Source organism: Neofelis nebulosa, chromosome 12, assembly GCF_028018385.1.
Source record: "Neofelis nebulosa isolate mNeoNeb1 chromosome 12, mNeoNeb1.pri, whole genome shotgun sequence".
NCBI lineage: Eukaryota > Metazoa > Chordata > Mammalia > Carnivora > Felidae > Neofelis > Neofelis nebulosa.
In genome coordinates, this window is record NC_080793.1 from 51,497,362 (window position 1) to 51,524,382 (window position 27,021).

At 39.1% G+C, this 27,021-nt stretch overlaps 1 protein-coding gene across 3 annotated transcripts in view; it reads right to left on the reverse strand.

Annotated features, from left to right (window-relative positions):
* The window catches only part of ADAMTSL1 (ADAMTS like 1), an 877,457-nt gene that overhangs the window by 266,814 nt on the left and 583,622 nt on the right, over positions 1-27,021 (reverse strand). For all 3 annotated transcript variants that reach the window (XM_058695258.1, XM_058695257.1, XM_058695259.1), the window contains one exon: positions 24,234-24,470. In XM_058695258.1, the coding sequence (XP_058551241.1) occupies positions 24,234-24,470 (237 nt within the window). The remainder of the gene's footprint in view (positions 1-24,233; positions 24,471-27,021) is intronic.

Here is a 27,021-nt window from a genome sequence, read left to right on the forward strand (position 1 = left end):
TATGTCCCCCAGGTACTGACTGATGTTTTGCTGAGTTCACGAAGCCTTACACAAACTGCATAGATAACAAACCTAGGTGATTTTTTTGTCACCTGTCTAGAAAATAGCAGACTTGGGGTTCCAACCTCTTTGTAATACTTCATTCCTATTACTCTGGGTGGTCTAATACACCAGAGGACTTTTTTTTTTTTCATTTAAATCCAAGTTAGTTAAAATACAGTGTAATAATGATTTCAGGAATAGAATTTAGTAATTCATCACCTACATATAGCACCCAGTGCTCATCCCAACAAGTGTCCTCCTTAATGCCCCTTGACTATTTGGCCCATCCCCCCACCCAACACCCCTCAAGCAAACCTCAGTTTGTTCCCTGTATTTAAGTCTCTTATGGTTTGTCGTCCTCTCTGTTTTTATACTATTTTTGCCTCCCTTCCCTTATGTTCATCTGTTTTGTATCTTAAATTCCACATGCGAGTGAAATCATATATTTGTCTTTCTGACTTATTTCGCTTAGCATAATGCACTCTGGTTCCATCCATGTTGTTGCAAATGGCAGGATTTCATTCTTTTTGATCATCGAGTAATATTCCACTGTGTGTACATATGTATGTATGTGTGTGTATATACATATACATATACCACATCTTCTTTATCCATTCATCCATCAATGGACATTTGGGCTCTTTTCATACTTTGGCTATTGTTGATAGCACTGCTATCGACATAGGGGTGCTAAACATAGGGGAGCACGTGCCCCTTTGAAACAGCATTCCTGTATCCTTTGGATAAATACCTAGTTGTACAATTGCTGGGTCATAGGGTAGGTCTATTTTCAAATTTTTGACGAACCTCCATACTGTTTTCCAGAGTGGCGGCACCAATTTGTATCCCTGTCAGCAGTGCAAAAGGGTTACCAGAGGACTTTTAAGTCAGCTGTCTGTATACTCAGAGGAGTAGGGAAGCACCACTGGGATGTAGCAGCTTCTTATATGACAGAACATTGTTTTAAGACATAGTTTTTCAGGGAATGTTTGTACCTCTGCTTTAAAACCTAGCCTATCATGTATCAATAATGTTCACTGCGTTTGTTTCTTAGACCCAACCAAGGACATTCAAAAGGGGAAGATGGTTCTGCAGGACAGTCTCTTGGGACACAAAAACTTCCCAAAAAAGATTCCAAGGCTTTTTCCAATAGTATGAAGCCCCTCCCCCCCAACCTCCGCAAATTTATTTTCAATGCTTGCCGGTAGCTTGGCTTTGGCATTAAGTCAGCTATTACCTTAAGCAGAGGGGAAAACATCTTCAGTTGCAGTTGGCAAGACTAAGGGGAAGGAGGGGGGCAGTGAGGAGGGAGAAGACGGAAAGGAGCTGAACTCAGCCCAAACACAGCTCACATATGGGCGGCCTGACCCAGCAAAGACCTCAAAAGCCCTGCCAGTAGCCATTGAGTATGACCTCCAGGCGAACTTTTGATTTGTACCACGCAGTGTCAGGAAGAAGAAAGCCCAGGATGACACATGGCCAATTCTCTAGCATCCTGACTTGAACACCTGATTCACACATACAGTACCTGCCTCTGCTCCCTCCACCCAGCTTGGGTCAGAGGCCAATTCGTGAGGCAAGAAGGATGCGTCCTGATACCAAAGCACCATTACACACAGTCCTGACCTCCTCTGTCAAAGGCAAAATAAAAACATTTGGAAAGCATGTGAACAGAGTATTCTCATATTAGTTTTTATTTGAGAACCTCACATAATTCCAAAAAACAGGAACATTGGCAACTTCAGCTCCAGAAATGTTCAAGATTCCTGTCACAGGACAACTACAAGTAAAAAATGAGGACCATGGGAAGCGTTAGTTAGGTGGGAAGCTGGCAGCCCACTTATGCTCCTGAAAGAGCAATTCTGTCTCTGCGCCTGAACCAAAAGCTGTCCACCCCATTTCCATAAAGATTTCCTAAAGAGAGGGCAGAATCCCCGGCTGAATATAATCATGCATTGCTTTAAAATGTGTACATTGTCAAGGTTACGTTTCTGGACTAAGTGCTTATCTGGTAGTTCCACAAGACCCACTTCTTTTGCAATGGGATTCGAACTTTCTTTCAGACATAACTGCTTTCTCAACTACAATGCTGGCATTGGGTCCAATTAGATCTGAAGAAAAGGCTCCATTTTGTAAGTGGTCATTTAAATTGCAGACGTGGATTCAGCCTGCCAAACTTGTACATGCTATCATAAATCAACACCCGCATACATAGCAGGCCACAGTGCTCTGAAACACCTCATTGGTATGCAAAGAGGCACAGCTATACTTTTCTTTCTTTCCAGCAGACAGCATCTCACCATTTTCATGGTTATTCTCTGAGCTTGTGAGCAGCAGAGGGAGAAAAGGTAGGGAAGAATACAGGCTCCAGGAATCCCAAGCCCAAACTTTTGTAAATTGCCTAGAGAAGCTGAAGAAGTTTCAGGGCCATGATCTCCATCACAATGAGCAAGCCCTTTACTCAACACCCTTTATGGGAATGTATTGTCCTGGCTGTTGGAGGGTAAACAGCTGAGAAGTCACAGCCCATGCTTTAGAGAGCTTTGTAAGCTACAAGTATGGGTACAAGAGGAGTAGGTGGTGAGCTGGTGAGAATGAAAAATGGTACAGCTGCTGTGGAAAGCAGTATGGAGATTCCTCAATAAATGAAACATAGAATTACCATATGATCCAGCAATTCCAGCTCTGGATATATACCTAGAAGAACTGAAAGCGAGGACTTAACCAGATAATTTGTAGGTCCATGTTCATAACAGCAACCTTCACAACAGGCAAAAGATGGAAACAGCCCAAGTGCCTACTAGCTGATGAACAGATAAACAAAATGTGGTATATACTGTTAAATTAATTAAACAAGGAGGCCATTAGACTGATGTGGCTCTAACGCCATGGCAGCCTACGTAAGGAAACCTAGATCTAAGTCTATAAATGCCTCAAGGTTACAAAATCAAAACAGCAAAGACAGCCAATCAGTAAGAGTCAATTAGGCTCTAAGTTATAGCCAATCAAATAATTTCCTTTCTTTGCTCCTGCACTTTCTTTAAATAAGTCTCTCCCCCGGCTCCTATTGGTAAGTGCTCCCAACCATGTCCAGTGTGATACTGCCTGATTCTAAAAGAAAACACCCAAATAAACTCACTTTTTAATATGCCTCAGCTTATCATTTTACCATTTCACACAATGGAATATTATTCAAGCTATAAAAAGGAAGGAAAACTTTACACATGATACAAGAGTAATGAACCTTGAAGACTTTAAGCTAAGTTCAATAAGAGACCAAGATTACAAATACTGTATAATTCCAATTATATGAGGTACCCAGAATAATCAAATTAATAGAGACAGAAAATGGAAAGATAGTTACCAGGGGCTTAGAGGAAGGGGAGTGGGGAATCACTGTATAATGGGTATGGAGTTTCAGCTGGAGAAGATAAAAACGTTTGGGGATGAATGGCAGAGATGGTTACATATACAGCAATGTATATGTACTTAATGCTGGTGAACTTGAACTATCTATCTAAAATGGTTAAAATACTAACTTTTAAAAAATTTTATTAAAATTTTTTTTTAATGTTTATTTATTTTTGAGAGAGACAGAATGCGAGTGGGTTAGGGGCAGAGAGAGACACAGAATCCGAAGCAGGCTCCAGGCTCTGAGCCGTCAGCACAGAGCCCGATGCGGGGCTCGAACTCATGAGCTGTGAGATCATGACTTGAGCCAAAGTTGGACACTTAACCGGCTGAGCCACCCAGGCGCCCCCAGATGGATTTGAACTTGAATGCAAATTCTGTTACTTATTAGCTGTATGACCTTGTCCATGTTCTCACATTTCTCGATGTCTTGTTTTCTTCTGTAATATAATTCCAATAACACCTTCAAAAGCTGTTATGAGAATTCATTATAACAATGTAACGCTCTTAAAATGTACCAATGGGAGAAGCTCCTAACACTATTAATTATAACAACAAATACGGCTGTGGAAGCTGAAGAAATGAGAAAGGCAAGAAGGAGATGCTAATGTGTGTTTTTAAATATTGTTCGCTGCTATTCTTTAAAACTCAAAAATGGAGCTCTCATTTTAGATAAAAATATTATTATTCATTGTTCAGGTGACTTAATTTGCTCCCTCAGAAGCTGCCCACTGACCTAGGATAAAGAAGGAAGATGGGAGTATTCAGAACAGGTATCAAAAACTCAGAATTCACCACCACGAACACATTGGTTGTGCCCTTAGCCAGCCGCCCAGTCCCCCTGCTTCTCCATGTCTGACCTACTTATCTGCATGTGTCAAACACCTCTCTATGAGGAAGAAAAGTCTTGACAGATTAGATACAGTAACAGATTCTCTACAGGAGCACACTCCTGTATCAATATGGACAACTGAGAATTGTCTGTCTCTGTTTGTTTGAATGGGAGAATAAAAGGTTTTATGTAGTAGCTTTGGGGTACAGATGGGACTAGTTTCTCATCGGCCTGGGAAGGGTTGATAGAGGAGGTGAGATGTGAGCTGTGAACTAAGGAATGGCGGCAGTACTTTGGAACAATAAAGGCAACCTGCCAATTCCCCCCCCCCAAATCGGAAGCAGACTAGAAGGCTGGCCTGGGGCTTGAAGCCAGGTGGGTCCTGATTCTAGTGCTGGTACTGTGCTAGACACATTCCTCCAGGCTGCACACCAGAAACTTCTTCCTTAAAGGCCCACAGAAGTCTTGCTGGAATCCATTAAAACATTGTTTGAACCCTGGTGAACTTTTGGCTGAAGAAGAGAGGAGGCTCATGTTTGCAGCAGAAGGTTCATCTTGTCCTAGTACAAAAAGATTTTAGTAAGAACCAACACAGAGGTTTTCCATGGCTTGTCTATCAATATTAACTTCTGAGCATTTCCAGCCCATCAGATTCTCCCACTAAGGGATGAAGGGTGCACCTTACTGTCCAGGGAACAGAATGACTCGGGGTGTAACTACTCTCCCGTAGGCAGTAGGCAGTAACAAAATCATATCCATTTCTTAAGACATTTTTAAATGTATGAGCCCACACTGTAGTACCTTGTTAGAATTACTAATAATAATGGAAGATGGTAGAATTTTAAGGCAACTGCAGAACTATTGCCTTAATAGATTGTTTCCTATTATGGGAAAATATCTGGGATATTTCTTAGACAATTTCTAAACAACTAAAAATCTGGACTTTTAAAATTTCTAAGAGCCTATGTCAATAATTTTACATTATCCCACAGAAGCTACACACACTTAATAAAGTCTACTTTTATGTAGACTGAATCCCTGATTTAGAAATATACAAGCCATTTATAAAACTGTCACCATATGCACAGTCATATATAGCATCCCTAAGAGGTCCCTAGTGGCCATGACCGTTTTAGTTGCTTTATCCCCTAGTCAGGGCTAATTAGGTCAATAACAGAGACACCTAGACCAGACCAGATTGTCTTCTTGGGATTTAAAAAGTGACTGGAGACAGAGGAAGACAGAAGTCTTCGTCCAGATCTGGGCACATCTGTAGCTAAGGACCTCAAAGCTGCCCTAGTTTCTATGTTTCCTGAGGTCTGGCCCTTCAGCTTGCTCTTTGATTCTGGCCACCCAGTAACTGTTTTTCTGAATAAATAGTTGATAGTCCTATCATTGATCTATCCCTTCAATAACCCTTTCTTTTGAATTTTAGTTGAACAGAATACATTTCTATTGCTTGTAACCAAAATAACTTTAACAAAGAGATACATATTTTGCTAGGAGGGGCATTTGTTTTCCTATCCTGAAGCTAGGTATATAGAAGAAAATTTTGTCAAGAGGTATGCCTCCAGCATTTTAAAAAGGGGAGAGGGGTGCTTGGGTGGCTCAGTTGGTTAAGTGTCCATCCGACTCTTGTTCTCGGCTCAGGTCATGATCTCGTGATTCCTGAAATTGAGCCCTGCTTTGGGCTCTGCACTGATAGCACGGAGCCTGCTTGGGATTCTCTCTCTCCTTCTCTCTCTCTGTTCTTTCCCCACTTGTGCTCGCTCTCTCTCAAAAATAAATAAATTGATTAAAAAATAAAACTAAAAGAGGAGAGAAAAAAAGCAAAGGAGTTAAAGGTTTTGAGAAATCCTGAAGAAAAGAAACAGAAGTGAAGGAAATAATGCCAAAGGAAACCAATAGTAAATCTATAATTTTCTGGACTTAAAAAGAAGTAGGCTTTAAAGACAGTACAAGGCTTGGGACACCTGGGTGACTCAGTCGGTTAAGCGTCCGACTTCGGCTCAGGTCATGATCTCATGGCTTGTGAGTTTGAGCCCCGCGTCAGGCTCTGTGCTGACAGCTCAGAGCCTGGAGCCTGCTTCAGATTCTATGTCTCCCTCTCCTTCTGCCCCTCCCCCACTCACATTCTGTCTCTCTCTCTCAAAAACAAATAAACATTAAAAAAAATTAAAAAAAAAATAAAGACAGTACAAGGCTGGAATCAAGGGAAAGATAACAAAAATAAAATCCATACTTTCAACAATAAGAAACTGCACTATTTTCCTTTTAAAATCACCATTTGCACAGGTTAAGAGTTTGTATTTTCCTATCTTAAGGTTTTAAAAAACTTGAGTAGGTGCTCTTTATCTGATATGCAAAAGTATAAGCTTTCAAGTCTGACGCATCAGAGTCCAAATACTAACTCAGCCACTCCCAGGATATATGACCTTAAGCAAGCAAATTAACCCTTTGGGTTATACATGGGGTTCGTGTGAGGTTTAGGTCAAGCACTCGGCACAGTGCCCGGCATGGTTAGTGCTCAGTATATGAGGTGGATTATTTTATTATTCTTACAATTACCATGATGAGGATTTTAACTCTTTGCCCTTGCCCATAAAAATGTCTAGCCTATGTATCCTTTGGGGAATGGTCAGAGATACAGAGAGCTGCAGAGTCAGCCTGTCCAGGTAGTGATGCAGGCTTAGAAGTGTCCACGCCACCTCATGGCTGGAGCAACTATTCAGCTTTATCAAACGGCTACTACGTCATAGTGCAGACCAAATATTGCAGATCTAATTTTTTAAAAGATATGTTGTGAATATGGACTTTTCTTGGAAACATATTTACATATTGGCAACTAATGCAAATTTTTATAAAACCAGACTACAGCCTCTGAATAAAAGTTGTCAGTGGCAGATATATTTGGTTGGAGGATTGCTAGTTTGCAACCTCTGCTTCAGGGCTATGATAATCATCTCGGGAGAAAACGAAAACTATACTCCAAATTATAGAGAGAAACCTGGAGAATACTTGGGAAAATACCAGGCCATGCTTACGTAGCCCTGATGAAACCATTCTATACACACAGTCCCTAAGAAAGCATGTTTTAATGGGGCGTCTGGGTGGTTCAATTGGTGAAGCATCTGACCCTTGGTTTTGGCTCATGTCATGATCTCACGGTTTTGTGGGTTCAAGCCCCACATTGGGGTCTTTTCTGGCAGTGCGGAACCTGCTTGGGATTTTCTGACTCCCTCTCTCTCCCCCTTTCTTACTTACACTGTCTCAAAATAAACAAATAAACTTTAAAAGTAGTATGTTTTAAATGAGCATAAAAATGTTTCTCTGAAAAAAACCCATGCGTGAAGAGACTCAGTGTTCCTCTGACCTGATGGTATCCTACTCCCTTCCAAATACCTTGTCAGCACTAGCTGCACATAACCCTGCTCAGAGCATACCTGGGGGAGGGAGAGGGCAGGGGCCAGTAGAGCTGCACTTGCTTCACCATTGAGTATATCTTTGCCTTAACTAGCCGAATTGAATTGTATCCTTTACCCCAGCAAACCATGTCCTTGCAATCACTATGCATAAAAAGAAAAAAGAAAAAAAAAATTCATCCGTACCTAGGTCACATAAAAATCTAGACTGGAAATGGCTGCAAGACATTGTATCATGTTACTCAATAAAAAGCTGTTTGCATGGATGGGAGAATCAACAAATTAACAACGCTTTCTGACAACCAACAGTAATACTGAGGTTTCTCCCTCAGAAGCTGAGAGTACCCAATGTGAAGAAGACAGCAGTCAAATATGCGGTAGGTAAGAGCTTGGGAAAGCAAAACACTGGCTATGTTCTTTCATTTCAATGTGACTTTGGCCATTTCTTCCCAAGCTTTCCTAACTCCCCACTCACTCTTTCCCTAAAATACTTGTTTGTTTCTTTAAATCACCTGTCACTCTCCTGGCAAAGAAACTAAAGTTATACTCAAACTTAGTCATAAACCTAAGTGCACATGGGACTAGCCAGCCACCAGTTCCTGGCCACTGTGTGATTGCTACAGCCTGCAGGTGCAATAGGTTTGCACTTGGCATTTCTGCAGGAATGGAAGTGGTGTGCGTTAAGTTTTTTAGAATGTTTATTGTTGGCAAGGTTTTCCACTTGTATTTTCTTTTATAGTACAACAATTTTTAAGTGAATGGAATGTTTGGTGATAATTTGGCCACAAGGGAGGGAAATTTAGCTCAGGGACTGAAATGTACTCAATAATGGTAAAAGAGACCAACAAAATGAATAAATAATTCAAATCAGAAGAATGCTTTAAACGCTACAGGTCCTTAAAATCACACATACAAAAAGCACTTGCCCTTAATACAGACTAAAGAGCACTGTACTTGGAGCCAGAAGACATCCAGCTTTGAATCTGGGCTCCACTACTTGCTTGCTCAGAGACCTTGGGTAAGTCACATGCCTGCTCTGATGCTCAGTGTCTTCAGAAACCGAGTGAGGAGATTCAGCTGGTGATCTCCAAGGTTTCTTTCAAAGCCACTGTTTTGTGATTAGCTTTGTAAAGAGGTTCAAAACATTTCCCAAGCCCTCTGAATTTGTCTTGGCCTCTGGGCTCTGTTAACCACACAGATTGTTTCTTGCCTTTCTGTCTAGATTTCTCAGATTCTTAAGTGTTCCCTTGGATCAAAAATAGGCATCCCACAGCAAAAACACTTTGTACCTTCCTGATTTGAAGTCCTCAAGGCAGTACAACCAAGAGGCAATAGAATGAACAGGTGGGGTGTATGACACTAATTTTAGGTGTCTGGGTGGATTTTCCTGATACTGGCAAGTAGCCCTTCCTACGAATGTTCCAGGAGAGTCTGTGGCAACCATGAGTATGTTAAAACTTGGGTAAAATTATGTTCATGGCTCAAAATCTGGAAGGTACCTGATGCTTTAAATTGTTTTTATTAAGGATTTTGATAATTAAAGTAGCTACAGCATTAAAAAGAAACTATACCTTTACTTGATATTTCTTTGGAAATATGCCAACCAGCTAGTGTACAATTACTTACTAATTACCCTTCATATTTACATTTGAGTTTTAATATTAAAAATTTTGTTTTAATGTTTATTTATTTTTTGAGAGACAGAGATACAGTGTGAACAGGGTAGGGACAGAAGGAGAAGGAAACACAGAATCCAAAGCAGGCTCCAGGCTCTGAGCTGTCAGCACAGAGACTGATGTGGGGTTCAAACTCACAGACCATGAAATCATGACCTGAGCCAAAGTCGGACGCTTAACTGACTGAACCACCCAGTTTCACATTTTTAAACAATTATATGAAGTGACTTCAGACACCCAGTTTCAAAAAGCTTTCCTGATTTTTACTTTACTATTTAACTTTTTTTTTTCTAAACCTAAGGAAAAGTTTCAAATCTTTCAAATTTCTCATATACTTAAACTTTGCATTTCAAGTTTCTGGGAGGACCTATGACCACAAACTTAATAATTATATTAATTATGGAGAGAACTGAACTAATTAAAACTATGTCTGAGGATCATCTACTTGAACCATGGAATATCCTGTAGGAGCAAACATTCTTCAGATCTATTTTCTAATATACATTTGGGGAAAAAAGTACATCATACTGGAATCCTAATTGATATTTATGGTCTTTGGAAACCTTGCATTTTGTGAGACTAATCCCAGGAAGGATCTAAGGGCTTCAGCAATGAGAGTTCATCCAGAGAATCTGATATGGGTGATGTACTAAGCAAGCCAACAGTTATGTTGATGGCAAAGGTTCTGGGTAGACCTGGCCCATCCCCTAAGTCATGGTAAATAAAGAATGGATGGCAGGAGTCCCCAAATTCTAAAGTATTTCTAGCCTAGTATCATAAAACAAACAAAAAAATTAACTTATATAAATGGACTTTGTTTCAGCCTGAAGGAAATGAGAACAAGGCACAAATAAATTAAAATAAACTGAGGGTTGATGGGGGGGTGTGGGGAGAGGGGAAAATGGGTGATGGGCATCGAGGAGGGCACTTGTTGGGATGAGCACTGGGTGTTGTATGTAAGCGATGAATCACGGGAATCTACTCCCAAACCCAAGAGCACAATGTATACACTGTATGTCAGCCAACTTGACAATAAATTATATTTTTAAAAAGATTAAAAAAAAAGACATTCAGGATGAATAATTTTTGTGATTTAGAGAGGGTTTGGTCATCGGAGACAAAAACAGTCAACAGAGAGATTTATTGATTTGTCGATTCATCCACACAACTGTCTCCTATTGTGCAAATCAATCTAAATACACAAAGAATAAGGTGGGGGTCTGCCAGTAAGGGGGTCTCAGTTTAACTGGCGAGATGGTCATGAAAATTAATATAAAGACAAAGGAAACAAGAAAGTAACAGGTATAAGAGATGAGAATGAATATTAATTCCCCTGGGAAGTTTCCCTGAAAGACTGAGTGCTGGGGAAAAGATAACTTGAGAGGGGACATCAAGGCCTTCCAGTGTCCTCAAAAGTAAATTCCAACACTCTTCCTACCTGCTTCCACTGCATCCTGTACATGGAGTGTATCTCTAGTTTCTAGCCAGACGCCTAGCATTAGATGCTCAATAAACTGAATGACTGAATCAACAATACTTGATCTCTAATCCTCATTTCCCTCCTCTATAAAAATGGTAGCATTACAATCCCCCACGGGCTCACGAGAGAATTAAAGGAGGTAACATATGTAAAGTGCTTACACGGCACACTGCCTGGTAGGTGAACAGCTTAATAAAGATCAGCTCTTATTATTAATCTTAGGCATTCTTACCTTTTCATAGGCGAGAAAAATGAGGCTTAAAGAGCTGATATATTACTCCATGATCACACAGATAGTAAGTTTAGAAGTCAGACTTCACCTTATATTTGACTAAGTCCCAAACTCATCTTCTCCCTCTTTTTACATGGTGCTCCTGCTGATTATAGTTATTTGTGTTTGAGCCTCATCACCTTAAGACTGGAAGTCTCTTGAAGACAAGGATCATGACTGTCCAAGAAAGACAGATATTATATGTTTTCACTCATATGTGGATCTTGAGAAACTTAAAAGAATCCATGGGGCGAGGGGGGCGGAAATAGATGCAAACAGAGAGGGAGGGAGGCAAACCATAAGAGACTCTTAAATACAGAGAACAAACTGAAGGTGGACGGTTGGGGGGGGGGGGTGTGGGGGTGAAGGAAAATGGGTGATGGGCATTGAGGAGGGCACTTGTTGGAATGCGCACTGGGTGTTGTATGTAAGCCAATTTGACAATAAATTATATTAAAAAAATGTGATTGAGGCTAGCTGGACCTCAAATACCTCACATGTAAAATGAAGCATTAAATTGTAAGACTGTAAATTCTCATTTTAGTTTCAAACTGTCTTCTGTGAAATCACTCAGTGAATTAAGCAGCAGAGTTAATATCTGATACAGCTAAACAGATAATGCTTTGTTGAAAATTTACTATACTAGGAAAATACCTTCTCAAGTCCAAATTTGCTTTGCTCAGAAGAAAAAAAAAAAGGAAAGATGTGCGCCTTCCAGTTTGATATCACTATCCATTCATTCAGCATATATTCATTCAAGACCTGTCGTGTGCCAATTTCTAAATCAGTTTTAATACATACAGATAATTAGGGTCATAAATGACTTCTTGAAACAATAATGAATGAAGACGACACCCTTGTAGAATAATGGGTTAGTCATATTAACTCTGTCAAATAGTGAGGTCATGCTCTATTTAAGGTCACAGAAAACACAGCCTTTAGATTTAGTCCATAGACTTTTGAATCTTTGTACTACATTTTTAAAACAATGTTCTTTTTTTATTTTTTTTAAAAAAATTTTTTTTTCAACGTTTTTTATTTATTTTTGGGACAGAGAGAGACAGAGCATGAACGGGGGAGGGGCAGAGAGAGAGGGAGACACAGAATCGGAAACAGGCTCCAGGCTCCGAGCCGTCGGCCCAGAGCCTGACGCGGGGCTCGAACTCACGGACCGCGAGATCGTGACCTGGATGAAGTCGGACGCTTAACCGACTGCGCCACCCAGGCGCCCCTCAATGTTCTTTTTTTAAAAAAATGTTTTAATTATTCTTTGAGAGAGACAGAGAGACAGAGAGAGAGAGAAAGAGAGAGAGAGAGAGAGAGAGAGAGACAGAAAGAGAGCAGGGGAAGGGCAGAGAGAGAGGGAGACACAGAAACCAAAGCAGGCTCCAGGCTGAGCTATCAGCAAAGAGCCTGATGCAGGGCTCGAACCCATGGACTGTAAGATCATGACCTGAGCCAGTTTTGGATCCCCATCCAACTGAGCCGCCCAGGTGCCCCTAAAAACACCTTTCTTGAGGTATAATTCACATACCATAAAATTCACCCACTTAAAGTGTACATTTAATGGTTTTAGTACATTCATGGAATTGTGTAACTATCACCAACACTGGTTTAGAACATTCTCATTACCCCCAAAAGAAAGCCCATACTCATTAGCAGTCACTCCCCATTACTCTAATCCCCAGCCTTAAGCAAGCACTAATTTACTTTTTGTCTCGATAGAATTGGCTTCTTTCACTTTAGCATAGTGTTTTGAAAGTTCATTCGTGTTATAGAGTGTATCCACGCTTCATTCCTTTTTATTGTAGAATAATATTCCATATAGATGGATCACATTTTATTTATCCTTTCATCAGCTGGTGGACATTTGGGTTGTTTTTGCTTTTTGGCTATTATGAATAATGCTGCTATAAATAACTGAGTATAATTTTGCGTGTGTGTGGACATATGCTTTTATTTCCCTTGGGTATATACCTAAGAGTGGAATTGCCTGTTCATATGGTAACACTGTTTAACATTTTGAGGAACTGCCAGACTGTTTTCTAAAGCAGCTGTACTATTCTGCACAACGTTTCAAGATACACACACACACACACACACACGAATAACTATTTGGTGTAAATGTTGCAGTAGTTCTAATGGAATACTGGCATAGGTAATAAGGTGATTCTCCAAAGTTAGAAACGAAAAATAGAAGCAGGGCATATTTTTTAGTTTAGCTACGACTGCTGTAGGACAATCCTAAAATTTGTATGGAACCAGAAAAGACCCCCGAATGGACAAAGTAATGTTGAAAAAGAAAAACAAAGCTGGAGACATCACAATTCTGGACTTTATGGTGTATTACAAAGCTGTAATCATCAAGACAGTATGGTACGGGCACAAAAACAGACACAATGATCAATGGAACAGAATAGGGAACCCAGAAGTGGACCCTCAAACATATGGCTGACTAATCTTTGACAAAGCAGGAAAGAATATCCAATGGGAAAAAAAAGTCTCTTCAGCAAATGGTACTGGGAAAACTGGACAGTGAGAAGAATGAACCTGGACCATGTTCTGAAACAATACTCCTTGAGAGGTGGGTTTGAGTCTTGGTCATCACTATATATTAAGGGATACCCTAGTGACTAAGAGTGAGTATTAAGTATTTTTTGAACAAATAAATAGCTCCAAGAAGTCACTGTGCAGTAAAGGATAACCTTTGCCCAAAGAGACGTGTGGCTTTTACCCTTGGCTCCTGGGAGGTAATCTCTAAACCTTTGTAATTTCCTGACCAATAGGGTGTTTTTGTTTGTCTGAGAGTTGTGGGCCATGCCAGAGAGTCTATGCTAATAATGTGATTTATGGTGAGGGCTTTGGGCCACATGGTATCAACTCAACCTCTGGAGAGGCTGGAGACTAAGGTCAGCCATGCAGGTGGTCAACTACGTCTATGTGAGCAAACCTCGATAAAAACTCTGGACACCAAGACTTGGGTGGTGCCCTGCTTGACAATATTCCATGTGTATTGTCACACATCGTTGCTAGGAGAAACAAGCACAGTCTACACAACTCTACTGGGTGAGGACAACTGGCAGTTCTGTAGTTGAACTCTTCTGGAGCCTGCTCTATGCACTTCTTCCTTTGGCTGATTTTCATCAGTATCCTTTTGCTGTAACAAACTGTAACTCTGAGTAGAACAGCTTTCAGTGAATTCTGTGGGTCCTTCTAGTGAATTATCAAACCCAAGGTTTGGAGATGCCCAACTTGAAGCTGGTATGAAGTGAGGGTAGTCTTGGGGAATCTCAAACTTTGTAGTTGCTAACAATACTGAAACACTCTTAAAGATAATTAGGTAAAATTTAGTACATTTAGTATTTTTGCAAAGAAGTGGCCCGAAGAATCATCCATGAAACAAAGCATAATGAGATGACTGAAGAAAGTTGCCAGATCCTGGCAGGGCTTTCATTTAACGAAACACGGAATCCTAAGCCATAGGGTTCCTTACCTGAGTTATACACAGCTATATCCCTACTAACAATGAGGTGTGCTCACTGAAACTATGCTTCATTGTGAAAATATCTTTTCCCAGAAGAAAGAGTGACACGCAAGAGAGAAAACAGGATTTTAATTGCAGCTTTACCTTTTGGTAGTTGTATGAACTTCTATGGGCCACAATCCCCCCGGTTGTAAAATAGAAATGATGAAGAGATCCCAAAGAATTGGCACAAACACATGGTGAAATGCACAGTGTACTCTGAAGACTATATGGCACAGAAAAGGATAACAATTTGAATTTTTTTCTACATTAGATTCACTCTGTCTTCATCTACTTCACTAAATCTCTTTGGGAAAACAAAATCTGTCTTTCCCAGCCACGCTTAATTTCAAAGGGCAAACTGAATGGATATAACTTTCAAAAAAGGTTTTCTATGAAAGCTATAGGAAGAAAGGTTTCCCGCCTCACAAACTGAATAGCAAGATGGAAAAAACATTCCAATGTAACAGAGAAACGTTTTCCATGAGTAGACATGATACGTGAGTTAAAAAAAGGATCTAACTGGGATGGCAGGAAGGAAATATCATGAGATGAATGAGGACCTAGGAAATGTCACTTTTTAGATCTCTTAGCTCTTCAAGGAGAGAGGATACCTCGAGGAGCTTTAAAACGGTATGCATTCGTTTGACTTCAGTTTTCTCCTGAAAGAGACAAACATTTAGATTGACTTGTTACCTCACTAGTACGTGGCCCCCGAGAAGGTTGATCATGCATAAACAGGGCTGTGACTATATAAACTCAATGGAAACACACCTTCCAATTAAGAAGGCAGAGTTAAGAGGGAGAGAAAAAGGATGCAAAATCCCTGCGTGAATATCATATGGCAGACAGACACGATACATGCATTACTTTCTCGCGCTCACCACTGCCCAAAACCAATGCCCGACCCTCGTCCTATGTTTCATTCCCAGGAAGGGCCGCACCACATGCACACACATTGTTCAAACTAGAAAACCAGGCACCATCTTCAGCTCTCAATTTTCTCTCCTGCTGCATTTAACGAGTCACCCAGTGCATGGGTTCCATCTCCTAATTTGTATTAAAATCTCTCCTCATCCCACCAACAATTTCTGCCCCCTTCCAATCTTTTGCCCTCACTGCAGACACAGTTCTCTTTCTGAAATACACATCGTACCCTATCTTACGTCTGCTTGAGTTATTTCAAAGGCACTCTTTTGCCCTCAATATTACAAGTCCCCAGTCTTCTTAATACACCTGACACATCTCCTCATGACATAGGCCTTGATGCCCTCTTTAGTCCTTTATCCTTCCACTGTCATTCAATTCTAGCCACTGGTTAGAGTCTTTTCAGTTCTCTTCCTCTAAACAGGTCTTGACCCCATGCCTTAATTAAATATCCCACCTGTCGGCCACAGGCTAATTTCCCCTATGTGGTTCCTACGCACTATGAGAAATATATGTATGGGGCGCCTGGGTGGCTCAGTTGGTCAAGCGTCTGACTTTGGCTCAGGTTATTATCTCGCAGTTTGTGAGATTGAGCCCCTCATCAGGCACAGAGACTGCTTTGAATTTTCTGCCCCCCCCCCCGCCCTTTCCCTTCTCTCTCTTTCTCTGTCTCTCAAAAATAAATAAAAACGTTTTAAAAAGTAGATGCATATACACATACGTATGTGTGTATATATGTATTTGTCTGTACTACTATATAGAAATAAACAGAGATGTATGCTATTGTGGGTTGAATTGTGCCTCCCCAAAAGATGCTGAAGTTCTCTCACCACTCCCTCCCCTCCTCACCTACGAATGCAATCTTATTTGGAAAGAGCCTCTTTGCAGATATAACCAAGTTAAGATGAGGTCATACTCAATTACAAAGGGCCCTAATCCAGTATCACTGGTGTTCTTATACGAAGAGACACCAGAAGGCGGCCATGTAAAGGCAAAACAACAGGCACAAGGGAAGATGGACCTGTGAAGACAAAGGCAAAGATTGATGGCTGCTATTAGAAGCTAGGAAAAGGCAAAGCAAGAGTCTACCCAGAGGCTCAGAGGAAGCATGGCTTGGAGGACACTAGCTTCCAGAACCATGAAAGAATAAACTTCTGTTGTCTTAAGCCACCCAGTAAAGAAACCCACTGGATAAAGAAATTTGGGCTTTCTTTACCCTGAAACTAAAGTGCACAATATAAATGATTACAGCAGGTTAATGAAGCCAAATCCATACTCTACAAAGAGCACTCTGTTTACAGTGAGGAGAATACAGCTGAGTGACTCGAATGTACATTTTTGTATTCAGGGAGAGGCATGTAGTATAGTGACGATAGTAAAATTTTCTGTATATTTGTCAGATCCCTCCTCAGAGTGTAAGTTCAGAGACTGTTGTTTTCTCCTCTTCATTCATCTATCTTCAGTATCGAGCACACCCACAGGTAATTCCTAAGTAAATATTTGTCACATGAATAATTTTTTTTAAAATAACTAAATTATTCACAATAACCCTACAAAAGTATCACTCCTGAAGGAAAAGGTCTTACTTTGTCTCCTCAGTACTCAACATCTAGCAATGTTTTTGGAAGAAGAAATTGAAACAATGTTCAGAAACTAAGTAACTTGCCAAAATTTAACTAGTAAGTAGTAGCTCACTTAACACTTCATCTTTACTGTATCACAGGGAGGAGAGAGAAAGAAAGAATACACATTAAATCTTTTAAGCACGGACCATGCTTCCACATGGAAGTAGACGGCAAAACACAGAAGGAAAATGGCCAAGTCCTTGTTTCTGACATCACCACCGTTAGAATAACTGGTAGACATTTGATACTGGTGACTTAGGTCACAGACAGAGATGGAGAAATAATCATCCCATTTAATTCATTTCTAACTACTCACCTCAGGAGTTGTTAAAAATGGAAAGAACTTCTGTGTTAGAAGCATGGTTCATTGTAACATTGCCATAGTATAGATGTCAAAACCCCATGATCCACTTTGCAGCTTACTTTTTAATTGTATTATTCATTTTGAGACAATATTCTATTCTACAAGGTATTACTTAGAAAAAATTCTTCTTTTCCTTTTCGAAATGCTTTATTTTCTAAAATAGCAATAAGCAATATTACAAATGTGTGGATTCATTACAAAAGAGCTGGTTTATAATGGCACTTTGTCTTTTTTTGATGTACATGTATTAGGTAGCAACTGACGAATTTCATTAATTATAAAAATAAAGCGCAATTTTCTGAATTTGACTTCAAAATAACCTCAAAATTATTTTTAACAGCAGCGTATGTTCTATCTGTAAATTTATGCTACTCACTTTTATAGATTTAAAACAGAAACCAGCTTTGTGCTTTACAGCAACTATACATGGGGCAATTTGGATAATGCAAATAAATGAATAACAGCAGCACTAATAGAGCTGATCCTATTTGTGATGGCTCATTAACTCTGGACAGGATGCAACGCACTCCCCTGGATCAGGAGCTGATAATGGTACAATGTGGAGCTATTAGTAAAAGAAGGTCGCCGCAGGAAATTAACGGAAGGTCTGTTCACTCATTGGGAAGTCAGTAGCCCCTTTTGTACGCGTAACTGCATTAACCCAGGCACTCAAAAAAGTCAGCGGCAAGTAGTTTGGGTACGACTACTACCGCCGCTGCTGCGGCCGCCGCTGCTGCTGTTACTACGACTGCTATTGCAGGCTTGCGTTTATCAAGCTCATGGTAAGCAATGTAAGCATCTAATTACTTAAGCCTTATAGAAATCCTATCAGGTCGTTACAAACCTTAGCTTCATTTTGCAGATGAGGAAACGGAGGCTTGGGAACGGGCTCTAAGCCACATACCAATGAATGGTGGAGCCGTGGTTCAAACCAGGCAGTCTGACTCCAGAGCCTTTTTTCCTAACTGTTCAGATGATGACAAACTCCATCCCTAACCCAGCCCTGCCTCACCTCCAACTTCATAGAATCTTGAACGACAACAAGCAAATAAGAATCCCAGAATTTCTGTCTGAGATGTAAGCTGGGGAGAGACACCAACACAATGACTTCCCAGGAACAATGACCAGATTCTAGGATGAGAGGGGAAGGGGGAAATGTGGTTTGAAAAGATATATTCACTAAACCTGTTGTTTTCACGTATAAACGATAGCATTAAAGCTGAACAAAATTTTAGCCCATGGGATATGCTGATGAAATAACACAGGGAGCACAATCAAAAATGTTGATAAACACTGACATTCTGTGACCTCTAGCCTGCCATTAACAAGCTGTAAGATCCTGGGAAAATCATACCTAGGAGCAATATTCCTCGGGGCTGGACTAGATCTCAAAGGCAGTGTTTTCCAAATGTTGGTCTGGGAAGCACTATAACAATTTCTGTGCTCTGGAGGAAAAAAAAAAAAAAACTAACTACAGTGTAGTAACTTTCTCATAAGGCAGACCATATTCACGTTATTGTCCTTAATTCTGAAATCAGGTTGTTACTACATCCTTGTTATTAACATTTCAATTACGAAATGATGATGGTGAAGTACATGATGGAAGTTCTCCTTTTCTTTTTTAATGCTTTTAGCAGAACAAGAACTTGCTTACTTCAGCTCTTTCTAGAAACTTTTGAAAGTTATGAAATCTCACACAGGGAACCAGAACTTTGATATATTTTGCAACTTAAAATGTTCAAGGTAGTCTACATTTTCATAGCACTTTATATATAGTTCATTAGATGTTTTCACATGAATTATCTCAGCGCTTGATAGTCTGCTTGACAATCTCATTTCCCACAGATTAAAAAATAGAATTCAGGAAGGTTAAGCAACTTGATCAAGGTTATGGAAGAAGAGCCAGATTCCAATCCATGGCCTTTCACTTTAAGTCCTGTCTGCTTTTCTATCTGTAAGTGCTTCATAAATCTGACCAAACAACAGGATCATAAGGAGAATGTTCTATATACAGAGAACTAATAAATCCGAGTTTCTGGGGCACAGGGACGAAGAGTTGTATCTTTTAAGAGCTCTGCAAGTGATTCTGGTATGCAGCCTCATTTGGGAACCATTCCTGAACATCAGATGGCTCCTGTCTCTGTCCACTCAGCCTCACCAGAAGGAGTAGGAGCACCAGACAGAGTTTGGTGTTTCTGGGCAAGTTCTATCACTGAACCTCAGTCCTTCATCTGTGAAATGAAGAGAATGATGCCTAATAAGTAGCGTCGTAAATACAGTTGGCCCTTGAACAAGTCAAGATTTAGAGCTACCAACCCCCCTGTGCGGTTGAAAATCCACATGTAACTTTTGACTCTCCAAAAAAACTTAACTACTAATAGCCTACTGTTGACTGGAAGCCTTGCCAATAACATAAACAGTTGATTAAAAGTATGTTGTGTGTTATACATATTATGTACTGTGTCCTTCTAATAAAGTAAGCTAGAACCAAGAAAATCTTAAGAAAATCATAAGGAAAATACATTTTTAGCCCTGTACTGTATTTATCAAAACAGCAAGTTTATGTCATGTGTGTATAAGATGAAATGTCTATATCAATATTGCTTACTGATAGAAAGCACCATAGATGATATAGGTATTACTAACATTCAACATAAAAAATGAAGAGATATTGCACAATCTGTATTTGTATGTAAGTTTTGATAAATTTTAATTTTTTATAATAGATGGGTGTGTATCTTAAGTCAGTAAATGATAAAATAGACTAGAATCTACACACATTTTGTGTATCCATGACATAATTAACCTTTTCTTACTTTTTTCCATATTTCTAAACCTACACAGTTCATCTGTTTTTCCAAATTGTTGCAAATTTCCAATTTTTTTTCTAATGTATTTATTGACCAAAAAATCCATTTGTCAATGGACCCACAAAACTTGAAGCCATGCTGTTCACTTGTATGAGAAAAAATTATACATAAAGTGGCTGGGTATGGTAGTTACTCAAAAATGGAAGCTATATGGGGCTCAGTCAGTTAAGTGTCTGACTCTTGATTTTGGTTCAGGTCATGATCTCATGGTCATGAGATTGGCTCTGAGTTGAGCTTCCAGCACTGAGTGTGGAACCCGCTTAAGAGTCTCTCTCTCTCTCTCTCTCTCTCTCTCTTACCCTCCCCTGCTTTTGTGAGCATGTGCACGCACACACACTCTCTCTCAAAAAAATGGAAGCTATCTTAGGATTAATATTACTACTACTATTACTAGAATGAGTATACTGCCTAATAAAATGCTCTAACATTTCTAAGAATAAGGTATTTATTATAAATGGTGATGATTACGGTATTTTCCTGAAGCAAATCCACAACAATTATAGACAACCCACTCATTCACAACCTTGGGACAGTTTCTAGGTCTCAGTTTCCTTTTCTCCTTGTCTGTGGATTTCTAAGTTATCTCCTGGCTCCAAATGTCTAAGACTCCACAGTTGTATTGAACAGTTAAAGGCCCAGTTTGAGGATGTGGTTCTTACTTGAGTATTCAATAGGTAAAACTGAAATAATTCATACTTACAGGTGACAAGTCTCTATAGTTATGCTGTCATTTTCTATCCAGACAAGTCTATCTCCAAAGCTGGATGTTAGCTTCTTTAGAGTTTATAATTCATATCTGTCTAGCATCAAAAATACTTGAAACAGTTTGCTGAAAAAGTTATAATAAGGCAAAAACAGAGCCAGAGAAAGAGCTAAGACTCTCTAACAAATGTGGTAGAAATGGAAGAGAAGGGAAAATAGGGCAGAGAAGATGATTTTTTTTTTCAGGAAACTAGAAGAAACTACTGAATGTGAAAGACTTCCCATTAAATTAGCATTTAGACTTTCGACAGTTTCAAAAATTATGAAAATACGACTTTTTCTTAATGTTTCTTACTAAAGACTGAGAACATAAATGATCAATATGCAGATACAAGCTAAATAAAGGATTTTTTTCTAAGTAGAATGGGATTTATGTATTAAACTCTTTGAGGTAGTAGTGAGTGATTTTCTTATAGTGATTAACTTTACTCTTGTCCTTCTAAAAAACTATACACTGCATTTAAACATTCCATCCCTATTCCTCGATGATCTTGCTATTGTCTGTTCCTTCCCTCTTTTTATAAAACTCAAGTAGGTTTTAATCATGAAAACACAGGCTATTATGGTAATGGTAACAAGGATCCAAAATTATATCCATTACAAATTCATATTAAGTTGTAGTTTTTGATCCCTTGAGCATGATTAATTTGATTTATTGCTTTTACCCTTTGCTCTAGTTGTAATCAAAATGAAAACTTTTTCCTGGTTTTAGGCGTAGTTTTCTTGCTATTTCTTTGCTGTCACTGCTCTGGCCCAGGCTCCCACTTTGCCCCACCTTGGCTCCTCTAAGAGCCTCCTCTCAGCTGGTCTCTTTGGCTCTCAGGCCTTGCACTTCAAAGTCCTACAACTGTAGCTACATTAATCTTTCTGAAACAGAACTATGATTACGCCTTTTCTCCACTAAAACTCTTTCCTGGCCACCCATTGTTAGCCATAGTCCTGTCTGCCATTCAAGTATCCACTGTTTTCTCCCAAACTACCTGTCTTCTTACTGTGTTCTTGGGGGGTACTGTGCTCTTCAGCCAAACTATGTATTAGTGCCTATATGCAATCAGAGTTATCTCACCTCCTTTACCATGGTATTGCCTTTTTTCATATATTCTATAATTTACATTTGCACCCCCACAAATCCAACAAGTCACAATCCCAAGAATTGAAGGAGGCATGTTTATACTTGTAACCAAATGTCCAGCACTACCACTCCATATTTAATATCTATAAAAATTCATTCTTTCACTGCTGAGATAGGATTCCCTTTCAGTTGCCAACGTATGTGAGGCAAGCTGGCAGGATTAGTCTAGAAAAGACAGGCCACATTGAACTCCTATGCAACAGGAAGAAAGGAAACTTAATTTGCTGACCTGTCTTATTTATTTTGGTCCATTCATCATGGTACTACAGTGCAAACAGCTTTGCAGTAGATGTCAGGAGACATGGAATTTAGTCCCATTTCATGATCAATCATGTAACTTTCAGAAAACCACATAATTTGTCTGTCTTTTTTTTCATTTACCAAATGGAAATCTGTCTTTATTCCAATAGTAAACACACAGAAGGATTATTATTTTATTTGCCATTCCTTACAACATAACCTCTTTCCTCTATGTATTTGCCTTACAATTCCCTATCATTCCCAAAGCTTTTACAGATTTCATAATTCCATTTCAACATCAGTAAAAATCCTAGAGAAGGAAGCAAGCACTAAATATCACAAACAATGTTCAAATATCTCTTTTTAGGTTATTGATTAAATAATCCCTTAGGCCTTTCCTATCTCTACAATAGTAAGACTCTATATGCAAATTTGTATCTGAAATTCACATATTTCTTGTGTATAAAGCAATCTGCTGCCATGTATATATACATCATCTCCATCCTCCTACCTGAGAAGTGCTAGGACATACCACAATTTCCCTGTCTCATGCTTCTAGATCTTACGAAGGTTTAGCATGTCTGTCTCCCCTCTCATATGCAGAAAATCATGTCTGACATTTCACCTTTCTTGTAGTAATTCAATTACAGTTATTCCTTTTACATCGGAATATAGGTTTAGGTTTTCAGCAAACATGTGAATTCGGAGCGACTATTTACTGAAACATATTTTATGCTTATTCTTCTTACACTACTAGCTGTTATATCAGAGACTCCAAAGAGAGAAAAATTTCAGCCAATATTATTTTGGGAGAAGCAAGGATTCTCAAAATGTCTACTTAGTGAAATATAAAAGTATATGGTCAGGTATAGCACACAAGAAATGATAGCAATTGCTTGTTCCAAAAACTATGCTGGTGATCCTAACCCAGGGTAGATTTTAAAATACAGATGGCAGATGCATTGAAAACATTCTTTACTAACTTAACTACTAACTTTCTTTCTTCTTACTAACTCCCACTCAGTTGATAAATTGACACGAGAAATCAAACTTCTTTGTTATCTCTATTTTAAAGACTTGCCTGGATGAAATTTGACCTAGCTCACACTGTCAAAGCCCTTCATTAGTTTGTATGCACTTTCAAAAAATTACAGTTATAATAATGAAGAAATAAGTTTGCCTAGAGTTTACTTGGAGATTTTAGAGTTAATCTTACCCAAGTAATTCCAAAGCTCTAAGTAGATGAAAATTGATGCCTCCAAACACACACACACACACACACACACACACACACACACACACACACACACCACATGAACATACAAATACGTTTCAGGGACAACCAAAGTAGAGGTAATTTCAGAGTCTAATACAAAATTCACATACACATCCAAGAGCTTTTAGCCTTTCATATTCAGCTGAGACTCAAAGCAAGGGGAAAAAAAAACATCCAATGCCAGCTCTCTTTTCGTTGACACAAACACAACATTTGTAGTTTTAACTGAAATTAAACCTCAATTTTCAAATCTGCCATCCTTTATAAACTCTAGAAAAGGTAACATTGAATGATTGAGATAGCAGGACCATACAGAAGCTATTTACACAGAGATGCTAAAACTTTCTGGAAAAATAGAATGGGAAGAAGCCAGCACTTACTTGGCATAACCCACTGATGCACATATCCAAAGATTCTGTGTAGCAACGAGTCCCATCTAAGACTTTAGGTGCTAGTTCAACAACCAGCGTTGTTCCTTTGGCCTGGCATTTAAGTGAACAGGGGTTGTCTGGGTCATTAGACACAGGAAGCCATTCATAAAACTGGCCATGGTGCTTGACATCATTGTGAGCGGAGCATTGCTGAGCTCGGAAATCTCCTGCTTCTGGTGGGCAGTCCTGGAGAGGAAAGGCAGGAGGGACACAAATAGGTTATGAGGGCAGCCCAAACAGAAAACCCGAAAAGCCATGTGGTCTGTCAAAGTCTTAGAAAACAAAGCAAATGTCCTGGTTGTTCCCGATGGACACTATCATTTCATCTGAGAGTCATACGATTGTTTGACCCTGAAAATGTAAAGATCTGAGCAAGTAATCACCTTGAAATAGTTTTGGATTAAAGTTAAACGGGGAAGTAATCAGCTTGAGGTAGATCTGATTGATATTCGTTGAGAAATAGTCACCTCGACATATATTTTCTGAAAGATGTTGCTTGGTCCATGGATCCCTCCACAATGTAATACTATTTCAATTTCCCTGTAACTTAAGTAAAACTTACTGAAGTCAGTGGGTTAGTTGAAACACATGTCTGTTGCCTCAGTTCTAATAATGAAAGCTATGGCAATACTATAGCAACTCCCTGCACAAAGTTGTAATAATTTCATTTGAAAATTTTTGTGGGATTGTTTGTGAGTTTTTCTAAAATGTAGGGTGCACAGTATCTAGAATTAAATATGGGGAACAAAAAAGAGAAAAGAGCGTTGATGCCTGAATTTCCTTAGCTTAAGGCAACACGGCAGAGTGGAAAGGTATGGGCTTCTTGGACGCAAGCATGGCTGTGATACAGTGGGTCTCTCTGAGTCCAGGTTTCCTTTTGTTTAGAACAGAAGCAATAATACTCAGCTCTCAAAGTCACTGTGAGAATTTCATGGGCTTATGTCAGCCAAATACTGGCACATGGAAGACTGTACATGGTAGCTATTACTATGATTATTCAGTGAAGCTGCTGAAGAGAAAAAGCTGGAGAATTATGAGATCCTCTGAATTTGAATTTTAAATCACATTGGCAGAGAACAATGGAAAATAAGAATATTTTAAATGTATACTTTATAAAGGGCATTTTAAAATTAAAACTATAACTCACGATGCTTACTCTCTAAAACACGATACCCTTTAGTAAAAGGAAACAAGATTCAACCTTAAAAAGGCAAGTATCACCTGTCCCTCGGAAAGGCTTTCAGATAGATTTATTTTATTTCACATGCATTCTGATTAGGATTTACTATGGAAGATTATAGAATATCCATTTGTTGAAAGGACTTTACTATAATTTTTAAAATCTCAATTAGGGGTTTGCATGCAGCCTTTAGGAGGTCCTAGTTCCTACGTGATCATTTCTGAGGGTTCTTCTTATACAAGGGTTCCTTCTCTTTAAAGAAGCATTGTGAGAATAGCATTACTCTATTTTATAAAATGGAATTCCTGATTCTTTTTTCAAACTTTAGTGGTACTATTAAGTAGCATATAAGGTTTTAATATTTGGGGAAGCATAAATTCTTTCCGGGCAAGATGGTATATAAACAATTAAATGTTTATTTAAGATGAACATAAAATAGCTTAAAATACAATATAAAATCTCAAAGGTACTTTACTGATAGTATCAGATATGCTCTTGGAGTGAAGAAAACATAGTATGAAAGGAAAAATAATTTATATAACACAGGTATAGATACATGAGTACCCAACAGGCTTAAGGGATTTCAAATATTGTCTGAAAAAAAGTATCATTAAAATTCATTACTTATTATTACTAATATTCTTTTAGAGAGAAAGAATGAGAGAGAGACAGAGCATGCATGTGTGAGCGGGGGAGGAGACAGAGAATCTGGAAGAGGCTCCATGCACAGCTTGGAGCCCCTCACAAACTTGATCTCAAGACCGTGAGATCATGACCTGAGCAGAAATCAAGAGTCTGATGCTTAACCGACTGAGTCACCCAGGCACCCCAAAATTCATTACTTATCAATTTCATACATGAAAGGCTATAGTTTAAAACCTTTTAAAGGTCTATGAATTAGTAAGCATGTGTTATACTTTGTTGTGATATTTGGTTGTTTGTCATAAGAAATAAAACAAAAACCACACATTCCAAAACTATGCTATGAATCACACAACAGGTAAATTGTAGGATGTTAACACAATGTATCTGAACCTACATGCTTTAACGCTAGCTCCTTTCAGTCTCTGCTTAGACCTCACTCACTTCTGTCCTGACATAATCCTATGGCTGAACACTGTCCCCCAATCTACACATCCTTTTCCTAAATTTCCCCCATTTGAGACACAACAGAGATTGTAAGTAAAACCTACTCTCTACAGTCAACAAGTTTCCCTGGCTGCCACTGCATGGGAGCTTCCACAGCAGTACTGATAGTTTAATTAATAATGTTTAGTGTTTTCAGTTGCATACTACCTATTATCTCAAGAGTCACTTGCTTTCTCAGTGGTACAAAAGAAATAATGAAGCGGACTCAAGAAAGCAGAACACTGAGGAAATTGTTTAGAACGGTCCCCAACCCCTCTCGTAATTTTTACCTCCTTTTTCTAGAAATAAAAGTGAATCAGCTGTAAGGGAATTACAGGGTCAAGCTGAATCACCTCTGCATGAAAGTAATAAGGGTAATATATAATTAAGAGACCTCTTAGTATGAACCAGATATAATTTTCTGCATTT